This window comes from Lissotriton vulgaris, chromosome 2_1 (genome assembly GCF_964263255.1).
Source record: "Lissotriton vulgaris chromosome 2_1, aLisVul1.2, whole genome shotgun sequence".
In the NCBI taxonomy this organism is placed as follows: domain Eukaryota; kingdom Metazoa; phylum Chordata; class Amphibia; order Caudata; family Salamandridae; genus Lissotriton; species Lissotriton vulgaris.
The window spans coordinates 1,883,883,064-1,883,895,488 of NC_141687.1; the positions used below are offsets into that span (position 1 = coordinate 1,883,883,064).

Genomic DNA, 12,425 nt, shown 5'->3' on the forward strand with positions numbered 1-12,425 from the left:
TCTATCTACTATACCTTCTGTCAGGTTACACAGCCCCTAAGCGCCTACCGTACTATGAAACTACATTTCCCATTAGTAGGCGGGAGACTTGCAGACTATTTAGTGAGACTATATGAGAGTACCCTTGTATGTTAGGACAGCACTTCACTGATGCCTGTCTTGTCTTCTGTTACAGGTATCCTTTCCCTGCTGACCCTACCTTTACCCATCCCACATTTTTTATTTTAGTTTGTTATTTTTCTCCCCCGCCTAATGCCTCGAACACCCTGTGTTTACACTTCTGGGTGTTGGTGACATTTGGAGGTGGAACCATATTTGCATCGACTGGATCACGGGGAGTAAACCTGACACCTTCCAGACCAACCCCATTGAGTGTTGTTGTGAATGGATTTATAGTGACCAGCAAGGCTCTCGGGTATCTGGCTACAGAGACCTTATGTTGAATATAGTTATCAATATTTCCACCCACGCCCTGTACTGTCGCATTCTTTCTTCCACAGTTGTCGAAAGTACTACTTACTTTTAACTGACATGCATGCAGTAGTGTATGCACTTTCAAAGATTGATGGATAGGTTTGTACCCAAAGATTTGTTTATGTTCACAATTGTTCGTCCATGCTGTGCTACTTTTTCTTGTCTCCCAAAACCTTTCCCAAAAACCCCCGTACCCATCCATTTTTCAAACCCTAACCCTCTTCCCCCGGGCTGTGTGGTTTTGATTGATGTGTGACTAAATTACAGCAATAAATCCACACACTTGCTGGGGAGGATAAGGTGATAGCAACAGGCTGGTGAAGAAATCCGAGGATATATTCTTACTCTGCTTGACAAAGACCCATGGCTAATGTCAAAGAACTTCAACCGAATTAGTTATACTTTAACATTTGTTAGGCTACAACGTGGCACTGTTCTAGTGTACTTCTGTCACCTGCTATATTCTGTATTGTACCTTTGTATTGCTCAGGAGGACAAACCAGATTTCATTTTCTTTTTTTTCATAGGCAAGCAACTGCCACTGTGTCACACCACTAGTACCACCGCTATGAGGAAATTTTATCCGCCCAGGATTGCCAACCTTATTTGCTGTTTCCCGTGGAGCCAGCCCTGGGCCTAGCCCTACTTGCAAACAGAAATTACAGGTAAGATAGGCGTTTGGTTGGAGGTAGTATAATGGAGTATTAGGAGAGACGAGAGATTTGATTGACGGTAGTACTACTAAAGTCCTAGGACTATTCAGGAAAACAAACTTACTGTTATGTTAAACCCCCACCCACCAGACTCAAAAGCAGTAAAAAACAGGTATGGTCAGATAAAGTTTCAAAAAGTATATCTTTATAGCCCTAACAAAAGAATCTCCCGCAAGACCCTCCCTAACCCCAACGATTGTCCTTCAAAAGTCCCCAAAAATCACAACTCCCAATTCCCACCCCCCAAAAGTCTCTAAAAAAGGGGCAAGGGACACTATGGCAGGGTGCTGTTGGAATTAGCAGCCAGGGCATCATGCTCCTTGCGGAGGGTGGCAAGTTCGAAGCGGAGGCCCTCCACCACGTTCTTATAATTATGGACCTCCTGCTCCAGGTAGGACAGTCTGAGGGATAAGCGGCGCCGGTGTGCCTTGCAAATCCTGTGAGGGGCAGCTGCTTTCTTTGCTGCTGGGCGGTGGTGTTTGGCTTTGGTAGCCCGGCTCCGTACCGCTGGAGCACTGCGCTGGCTGGCAGCCCGCACGGAGGAGGATGCAGCTGTCCCAGTGGACGTTGTTGTTGTTCCAGACTGTGTCTCCTCCTCCTCCAGGGCCACCAGCCGCCGATATTCAGCAACAGTGGCATCCAGCCTCCGTTGCCGGGCCATTCGAGCCAGCTCCTTCCTCCTTGATGGTGTCTTGGATTTGGAAGGAGCAACTACATGAAAAAAGAAAGACATAGTCTGTAACCAATGCTCCTTAAGATTAACACAAAATGATTGAGCAGAAAGTTGTCACAGTACAAGTAGCAAATTGAAAGCACAGTGCATAACTATTGAGGACAGTATCTATGTAACCTCCGACTTCTTCATCCTTGCTCTAACATTAGTGGGAGTTTAAGGAACAAATTCTACGAGCACTATGGACTTCTATTACAGTCGACTATGACAGTACACCACTCTTATTCTTCTTCTTCTCTCTTGTTTAGGAAAATTGGTACGTTATCTTATGCAAGCCGGCATAATGCCAGCGCAGTGAACTTGCACCCGAGAAAAACAGACGCACACCATGGTGAGTGAGACAGACTTGCGTTACTGTACCGGTCCAGTACATGCAGGTGGTGAAGCTCTTACTTTTCTATTACGGGTGGCACTGAGAATACTCTGTTAAAAGGGCTACTGCTTAATTAATTTAGCTTTCACCCTACAGTGCAAATGAGTATTAGAAAAGGAAAATGAAGAAGCTAAATTATCTGATTATCTATCACTTCACATGGGATGTATTTGAAGACATATGGGATGACTTTAGGTGCTTTGCTTATTATTGAGTGAACAGTGATACCCCCACACATGAATGACGTACTACTACTAAACTAAAGTTATTAAGGGAGGTAGGGAGTGTCCACCGTAATAACTGGATATATGCTGTGCTTGCAGTTGCAATACAAACTACTGCTACTATTCATGGTAGTCTTTGGACAACGTTACAACTTCTTTTCCTTGCCTTTCCTACACTGGAACGGACGTGCGGGTGCGGTGTTACATGCTCTTCAAAGTAACACTTAGTTCATCCAGTGACCGTCTACTCTCTCTAGATTCACATATGCTATCTAAGAGTCAGATAGTACCATGAATGATCCAGGCATCCATCCATTCAAAGTATATTGCACACATACAGTTTCTGTCTCACCCACCCAGGCTGTTCTCCTTCCACCCATCCTTGCTTCATCATTCACCCAGCCATGCACCATACCATTTTCTTACCTTCCCAGCCACCTCGGGGACCAAGCAAACACATATCATTCTTCTTTGCCAGTCATCATTACATTTCTCGTGCTTCCACACTTACTTACACCCTTCTTTCGCTTTTCGTTCATCCCATCCATCAAGTTCACCTCAGATCTGATTGGGATTCTTCTCGCCAAAAACTTCACAGCTAAGTCGAAGTACATTTAGAGGAGGCTACTACCTGCTTTTTTTATAATACACCCATGCAGAAAGCACACTCTGCAGTCTTCAATCTCAATGACTAAGGAATGTATAGCTTACCTCTGCCCGCCACCACCGTTTGAACCCTCACAGGCATGTCCTTTTCCGGCACTTGCACCGCCTCCTCCCCAGAGTTGTCCTCCTCGTCCAATGCCACCACCTCCGCGCTGGCCCCGTCTCCAGATGTTCCACCTACAAAGTACATTTAATAATGTTAGAATACACCACTCACTACTATATAATATTTGGTCTAGGAGGAAGAAAGAAATGTGAAAAAAAGTGTACAATTTAATAATTTTTGACTGTGTACTCTAGAGTAAAAATGTCCCTTTTTCCAGGGAAGGCTGTTGTCTTGCTGCACTTTTTGGCACAACTGATGAATGTTTGCTTTTTACTTTTTAACACGCACCACTTTTTCTCCTAACAGACAGAACCTTGACTTCTAAGAACACGAGCAGGATCAAGTTCAAACCAGGTGAGAGCTCGGCTCGACCACAAGAAATGTGTCCAACTAATCGTCAGCACTAAGCACTTTTCCATTTTCAGTTACACGTTCACTTTTATGACAAACTTGAATTTAATAAATGTGTTTACTTTTAATAAAGCTTTTAAACTTAAATAGACTCTGTGGTTTTTGGTCCTCCAGACTAGAGTGGATGAGCTAAAGGTTTTCGAATTTTTGCAAGCATGAGTCCGTGCCTCTGCCATCGCTGACTTTGGGAGCTAAATGACTCTGCCACACTATCTAGTCAGTAAGGAGATTGGGGGTTCAACTACAAAGTCTGTTATCACTGAGGTATGTGGAAAGTCTAACAGTTACAGCACCTATTATAATTGATAAGCTAAGCGATGCATTATTTAGTGTCCATAGTTCTGTTTGTGCAGATTTGTCCCTGCAACAGTAGTCGAATGGATTGTCCTCCTATCCAAACCAAAAGTAAAGTAGTATCTTATTATTTCTTGGTGGTGGTCATTCACCTTTTTATTGTTGGCAATGGTCAAAGCATAAACATTTAGAATACTTGAAAAGACATTATGGACAATCCCAGAGGACTACACTCAGTGCATAGAGCTATTGCTGACTAGAATGGGAGTCCAATGGAAATGCCAAATGTGCAATCTTAGTTAGCTACACAGACAGACTAATAAGAATAATCTAGTAATACCACACGGAGTCATAGTCGAGGCAGGATAAGAATTTAGATCCTGTCTACAAGAAGATCAAAGACGATTTAGAAAAAATCGAATGAGGAACGCTAGGAAAAAATAAGTACTCTATATTAAAATTAAAACTTACTGGGGCCAGCAAAGGAGCCCTCGACTGCCCGGTCCTGGCCTGCATCGACAACAGCACCCTCCTCCTCCTCCTCCTGTGTCCTCCTCTTGCCCCTGGGGGAAGCTGATGTACAACATGAAAGAAAGAAAAACAGAAAACATGGATGATATTTCTCAACCAAATCAAACATTTAAAAAAGAACTAACAAAGTAACAAAATATTTTTGCGAAATAGCAAATAGGGAACGACTCCACAGGATATATTATTGACCAATCTCATGTGGTCGACTACGTCATTACTTTAGTATTGCTTGATTTGCGGACCGTCGAATTGGAAACTACCCTATGTAACTCACTAAACAAAGTACTAAAAAGGTTTGCCTAGGATTGGCAGGCAGCAGTCCGCAGCACGCAAAGTGACAGCCAAAGTCCATCGTGATTGAAGATCAGCGACAACACTAAAGTTTCCTACTACATTCACCAGTCATTAAAATACTCAAACTATTAATCCACCACCACTATTTCTTCTTATCGCCATGTGTACAAAGGAAGGACTGGACTTGAGTCTGTAGGGGCTGATTTATAAGGCCCTTGCGGCTCTTTTGCTCCATTGTTGCGTGACTTTTGTGACGCAGCGACAGCACAAAAGAGGCGCAATGGTGCGGCGTATATTAACAACGTGACGCATCTGGGAGATGCATCACGTTGTAAAGCCCTGCGCCAATAGGGGTGTTCCGGCGCAAGGGAGGGCGTTCCTGCGCAGGAACGCATCCTAAAAGTGGCTGAGGGAAATCTACAAGATTTCAATCAGTCACTTTGAGGACAATGATGCGTGACTCAAACCCTGCGCCTGCTTGAAGCAGACGTACGGCTTGACGCAGCATTGGGGAGATAGGGCACCCCAGAGAATTGATGGAGCTGCACCATCGTTGCGACGCAACTCCAGCAATGCGCCACCTTTACGGCACAGATGCGTAACGCTTTGGTGACGTTTTGGGCCCATGGCGCGCCGCATTGTAAATACGGCGCACCATGGGTGATGGTGGCGTGACGCACAATTACTGGCGCATCCCTGCAACTTTGCAGGGATGCGCCGGTAATTAAAAATCTGAACCTTAGTGTGTAGCATTGCGCAGTTCTTTCAACTACACTCATACATAATTTCACAGGCCAATGAAATGAACACAAAATCTAAAACAAATAAGCATAGTAGCAACACTACTGAGAAGGAGAGCAGTGTACCTGAAATGCACAGAAGATTTTGAAATAAAATGTACCTACAATGTAATGAGCAGCATTATTGCTCTTGGTAAAAAACAAAAATTTGCAATATAATAACACAGCAGGAGAAAACATAGTAGTAAAGACATAGCTACTACTACTCACCAAGCCCGGGGATCTCAAGGCCAAGGAGGTCGAGCAGATCTCGCTCACGGGTCAGGACATCCGTCCAGCGGTGGGTGGCCTGGTTGTAGGTGCGCCAGACCCGAGAGTGGTGGTAAATGGCCTGGCACACCTTCTCCCACCGCTTCTGGCGCTCCCGGGCCCCGTACCCGGCACTGATCTTGCCGCCTCCCATGATGGTCCTGGGGAGGCGGCGCTGAACATAAAAAATGAGTTGGGCCACCTCCTCCGGGGTAAAGATCTCCCGTGGCATCACTAGCTCCCCCCTCAAACGCCCGCACGGGAGCCGGACACGGGGTGCGGGACCCTTCCCCTTCTCGGGATGCTTCCCGGCTCCCTTCACCATGGTCTGGGCGGAAAGGAATAAAGAAAATAGAATAGGGAAGAGAAGAAAAGAAAAGAGTTTACAAAAGTAGTTTAAAATTAACCAAAAGTAGCAGTAAACACAAAAATATAGGGCTAGAAAAATAGAGGGATAGATAATAAGTAAAATAGATAAAAAAAAACTTCAAACAAGCAAAGGATGGCAGAGATTGACAGAGGATACAAAGACCATGCCCAGAACCATAGCAATGAATGAGAAACAAGATGGCCGCGCCCGTTCACGACCGCGCGGGTAAGTTCGCGCGAGATTTTCCTTGCGAACACGCGCGAGACTGTACTGGCAAGCCGCAAACTTTGCGAGATTACACTTCGCGCCCGGAAACGGAAATACGTCAGGCAAACAAGATGGCTGCGCCCTTGAACGACCGCGAGGGTAACTTCGCGTCTTGCGCTACGAGCGGCTCGCAAAAACGCACAAAACCTTGCCAACTAACACGCCGCAAAAAAAACAAATAGCATATTCGCACGAATTTGCGGCTTCCGAATCCGATCTTGTGAGTGTTCGCACCCCGCGAACCCCGCGAAATTGCAGAAAAACGAGTTTTTCAAAAGTGAAAGCACTCGGCAGGGGCAAGAGTTCAAACTCATCATTAGTAACAATTCCCGGTAGTGCTTCCTGACTGGGGCCCCTCCAGAATTCAGTTGCTAGTTGCAACAATTGTATGACCCTGCTCTGACCCTCACAGCAGGCTCATACAATAGCTACAAGTAGGCCACAAAGAAGGTCCTGGGGAAAAAAAATGCACTGCAACAGAAAGCAAAATTACAGATAAGGAAGCAGGTGCCAGACAGTGACACATTAATAAACTAACCCCAAATTAATTCATCTCAGTTGAAGCAGGGCTGGTGTGCTTGCTTTTCCCCCCCATAATCTACAGTAATGATGAACCAGAGGGTGGCATTGATGTAACAGAGGGTTGCAGTGGTGAAACAGAGGGTGCTGGGAACCTGTGATGATGAACCAGACGTAGAAACAACATAATTCGCGACCGTTGCGCGACGAAATGTAAGTTCGCAATTGCGAACTGGTACGAAACCCTCGCGAACTGGCAGAAATCCTTGCGAACACAAAAAAAAAAAAAATCCGCAAATTCGCAAGAATTCGCGGATTTTGCGGATTGCGAGTTCGCAAATCCGCAAATTCGCGAACGCGAGATTCGCAAAATTCGCCCATGCTTAGGGCTAATGCCTTTATTGTATGTAGAGATCAGGATTTCTGAACTGATTGGGTGCTTGGACTAGGGTTAAGATTGGCTGAAAGGTCCTAGTCTCCTATTGGTTCTAGATTTTAGGGCTAGTGTTATGATTGGATAGTGTTAGGGCTAGGGTTCCCATTGGCTGAAGGGGTCACCTGATTACTAGGGCTATAAAAGGCCAGGCTCAGGGTGTCTCAGCCCGGGCGTCAAGGCTAAGTGTAGAGAGGACAATGGCAGTTGCCTGTTTTAGCCTGTTCGAGACTGGTCGGAACTAGGGCCAGAAATGCTGCCCTTTTTCTATTTAGTAATACCCAGCCCACACCATCCACATCCACATCCACAAACAGAGCAACACACTCACACAAATGTAGACCATGCACAACACTGTGCACAGATTAAGGTACCAGCATCCACTACAAACCCAACCAAACCACATCTACATACCCTACTATCCCAACTACCACACATATCCACCATCACCTACAAACAGAACACAACTCTATCCTACTGCCACAAATGTGCTACATGCAAACTCTACATGTACACACACATACACACATGACATACACATGATGTAAGAAATCCACCTTTTCTGCTCTGTCAACTTGGATGGTTTTGCCTTTTGCTGAACTCTATCATTTTGATGGTTTGAGACTTCTGTGCACCTTTTCTCCTGCTAACCAGCAGTAAGTACCTATGCTCCCCCTTTTAAACACAGTGACATTGGCATAATTCTAGATAGCATATTTCACTTAGGAATACATCTCTAGTATATGGCAAAAGGTGTACTCAGGACCTCTAATTTAAATATCACTAGTGAACTGAGGCACCTATTTCCCCATCTACTACAGTGGCAGTGGAAACATAACTTCAGGCCTTCTTCTGTCACAATTATGTAGGCCATGTAGCCCACAAGGCAGGGCGTCTGTAGGATGATGTTGGGCGGACTTGCGTCCACCCGACACTGATACGAAATCGGGACCGACCGACCTCCGGTCAGCGTCCCAACCGTATTATTAGGATATAACTGCACATGGTGCGGTCACACACTCCCATTTCTCTATGGTAGCTTGTGCTACAGCCATAAACCGGCCATAGCACAAGCTACAATAGAGAAAGGGGTGTTTTTGCTAATCCCCGCACTGTGTGGTAGACACATGATGGTGCCTGCCCTGTTGTGCAGGGATTAACAGGGGGACACCATAGGTGCCCCCTAGACCTCCAGCCTGTGGCAAAGGTGCCCTGCTAGGGGCTCCCAAAGTCACTTTCCAGGACGCGTTTTCATGTCAGAAAGTGCGGTATGAAAAGCTTGTGGGAAAACAACATCATAATCCCTAAGGCCTAAACGCCATACACAGGAGATTATAAGCAGCCTCTGGCTGACCAATAGCCTCCTGGAGCCCATCGAAAGCCAGTCTGACCGGGTGGTTTCAAATCAGACAGCCTTCATCATAATAAGGCTTTCAGATTTGAAAGCAATGATGCGGTCGGAGTCTTTCCAACTTACATCTTACATATCTTTACACCAGATAGCGGCCCTCCCCGCAGGACTCCCTCTGAACACGCTCTCATTTCAGCGCGGGGACACGCCGTTGTGCGTCACCATTGCGCTCTATAAGACCCATTATTATTATTATTATTATTATTATTATTATTATCATAATAGAGCTCTTAATGTTAACATGTCCTTACAGTGAGTAGCATCCAAAAGCTATTATCACTGTCAGAAGGTTGGCTGACCTATAGAGAATCACTGGGAAACAATATTAAAAACTGATGCTGTATCTCGGTGTGAAAAATAATGTAATAGTTGCTAAAAATCCAATTTAATGGTGAAGTTGTATTTTTAATAAATAGCAAGGAAAAGTAACTTTCCTTTTGCCTTCCTAAAGTTTATGGAGGATAATTTGCATTGATTGTTCAGCTTCTCCCAGCCTGAAGTAGGCCTAAATAAGGTATGAATAAGGTTTGAAAGTCCTCCCATGAGGTTTGCAATAGGTCACTGTGGTTGACAGGCTGACATGAAAGGGCAGGGATGACTTGTTTGAGCTCAGCAAAAGACTACTGTGTCAAATCCTGCTTGATTGTTAATTGCTGGTTGACAGGTCTGTTGTGTTCACATATAACACTTGGGGCACACTTGAAAGGGGGAGAGAATGGGATGCCAAGACAATTCTTGGGGATTCTCTATCAGCTTACTGACAAACTCTGCTTTGGCCCTACCAGACTTTGGTAGCTGTCTCTGGATTCATGTGTACAGTGGCTGGATCAACATGTAGTTTATTGTAAGATGTGGTAGGACACTAGTCTTAGCGTATGATACTTTCTACACACACCTCCAGCTCTGAGAGCCGGTAAAGTGTGGCGAAGACTTTTGTCATCTTCAAAATGTGAGTAGAGTTAGTCACAGGAACTTTTACTCCATTGTCTCGGTCATGCCCTGGAGTAAATCCCATACACTAGCCATCACGGCTCAGTAGAATGCACACTGACACAACTGTGACCAGGAAAGGATATTCTGACGGGCGGTATGTGGTCCAGTTGTTATGGCTGTGTCCCATGCATCAGAAGTCTCAGACATCTGTGCACCTCAAGGTCTTAGATCCTTGGAACTTCAGTGTTTAATAGCCATGACAGAGAGTCTCTCTGGGCTTTTTAATAAAATAAAATTGACCCATGCACTTACGGGTGGACCTGGTTCCAATATTTTTAAATTCCTGCTTCAGCTCTTTCTTTACAAGCATCCTGGAGTCCCCAAATTTCCATAGTCGACTGCTGCATCTATGCCTGCATCCTTGTTCTTCATGTGGATGTTGAGGGCCTGAAAAAACAAAGGTTCACAGCACATTCACCCAACAGTGGACTGCTCATAAAAGTTTGTAAGGTATAATGTACATAACTTGTTTGGAGTAATAGCTACTGGATAATCTTTATCTATGCATCAGTACTCCGGACTCTGAAATTCCTCAAAATTGAGGAGTTGTGTAAACAGAATGGAAATGTGCAGTGTTGAGTTAACTTCCTCCCTGGATTATTAAGACTTTCATTATTATTTCCTCTCACCTAGTCTGCATCCTGTATTGCTCACAAAGCTGTGAAAGTGTTTCTGGGAATGGATCTAGAATCCCCCAAAATTTGATGATTGTGAAAACTGAGTGATATATCAGGTAACTAGGAGGACATCAAAGGAGGGATTGTTAGTGATAATCATTACCGTAAAAAGTCTCATGTGGTTGCATTATTTGTTTACTTTTAGCATTCTTTAAAAGCTTATGACCTGCTGTACCATAACCGGATGGGAAAGAAGAACATTTTAGGTCAACTATACGAGAGGGGCAGAGTTATTAGCAAAGGTAGAATTCTTAAAATTATACTTATACCTTTAATTTATAATTTAAGAAACTTATTATAACTGGAGCATCTCTATACATAGTGTATTCAACTCTGTAGCCACACTAAATTAACTGTAACTTGTCATCCTAGTGTGGTGCTGAGGCTAGGGTGGCTGACTCCAGAATACGGGGCTCACGGTTCCATAGCCGGCGGCAGGTTAGCCCAGTACCATGTGACTCTGGGCAATAGCTTGCTTAATCTTCCCAACGGCCCCCAGCGCCAGGACACCTCTCTGGAGGTAGCTGTACGCTTTACAAATGCTAATATTTCATTTCATTTCACCATGACCTGTGTTCGCATAAAGCATATGATTTGCAGTATCATAACTTTTATTATAACTAATATAATTTTAGATGGAATTAGTGATATAATATAAAAGGGTATGAGCAGTGAATGGAGGATTCGTGAGTTATAGTTAATGTATTCTGTATTACTGTTTACTGTTGTTGAGGGGAGTATGGTACAGTACAGTGAAGGAGAGTCTTGTAAAGTGTACTTTAACAGAGTATAGTGTTGTAGACTAGAACAGAATTTGGTACTGTGGAGTGGCCTACAGCAGAATAGTGTGCAGTGGAGTGGAGTAAAGTGGAGTGGCATGGAGCATTGTACAGTGCAGTGCGGTACAGTGTGGTGATGTATAGTGGAGTGGCGTGCAATGAAATTGTGTAGAGTGAAGTGTTATAGAGTGGAGTTTAGGAGATACATTTGGAGGGGGCAAGATGGCAGCAGCTGGGTTGTGGTGAGCAGTCGCACTCGTCCTCTCTCCCACCTTGAGCTGTATATGCATTAAGAATCGGATATGCTGAGTACCCCCTGATGGCCTCGGAGTGTTGGGTACATACAGGACTAAAGGGCTATGTTACTATCAGGAAGCAATTTGCGCAGCTTAAGTGGAAGCTACTCTGGGACCCGCTCTGGATTAAAGAACAGTTTGTTGTCCTGATAAGCGCGTTTGGACCCAAAAAGAAGCAACAGCAAGCGGATAAAATGCCCCCGCGGCCTTTGAGGCAGGAGAAGGGGCAAGAAAAGACAAAAGAGCAGATCATCCGGCACCAGTAAAAGCTACTGTGGTAGTGACAACAGCTGAGGAGGCAGTTAACACGGGTGGGCTGGCACGATCCCTCGGAGCAGTTCGGAAAACGGTGGCTCCCCCATCGAAAAAGAAAACAGACCTACGGGGGAAGACAAGCATGAACACCGGTGTCAAACAGGACAGCCCAGCGGATCTCCGGAGCATGATCTCGGATAAGGCAGGAAGAGCCGGCGAGAAACTAAAGGGTAAAGAATCTGCTCTGCGACAGCCTACCTTAACAGAGGTATTCACCCCGAAGACGTCAGGACAGAACGATGGAAGCGCCGGACCCAGCGGAAAATCAGATGCCCGCAAGAACGTCCTCGAGGACGCTGAGGACGTGGTGAACGCCGAGCCCAAGAATGCTAGGCAACGATCTAGCCCCGACCCAGACAGCAATCTTGTCTCACTCACGGAGGCTCCTGCAGCGGATCAGTCTTGTGGCAGGAAAGACTCTGTTCCAGGCACGGTAAGCGTAGGAGAAGTGGGTCTGGGATTGCTCGAGTTAGGGAAGGCGGACATGATGGGGGCCA

The 12,425-nt window shown here is 45.2% G+C and overlaps 1 protein-coding gene across 1 annotated transcript; it reads right to left on the reverse strand.

Moving 5' to 3' along the window:
- Nucleotides 1-1,461: 1,461 nt before the first annotated feature.
- Nucleotides 1,462-10,171, reverse strand: LOC147733469 (uncharacterized). Its single transcript, XM_086956530.1, has 4 exons — nucleotides 10,114-10,171; nucleotides 4,466-4,567; nucleotides 3,229-3,360; nucleotides 1,462-1,898 (listed from the first exon to the last, which is right to left on the reverse strand). Exons 1-4 carry the CDS (start codon nucleotides 10,169-10,171, stop codon nucleotides 1,462-1,464), a joined length of 729 nt encoding a protein of 242 aa, XP_086812656.1.
- Nucleotides 10,172-12,425: the final 2,254 nt, after the last annotated feature.

Coding starts and splice junctions, on each gene's coding strand:
- LOC147733469 (XM_086956530.1), bottom strand. CDS start 10,171: ATGCTTGTAAAGAAAGAGCTGAAGCAGGAATTTAAAAATATTGGAACC. Junction 4,568..10,113: donor TATTGGAACCAGGTCCACCC/GTAAGTGCATGG, acceptor GTTGTACATCAG/CTTCCCCCAGGGGCAAGAGG. Junction 3,361..4,465: donor GGGCTCCTTTGCTGGCCCCA/GTAAGTTTTAAT, acceptor TGTACTTTGTAG/GTGGAACATCTGGAGACGGG.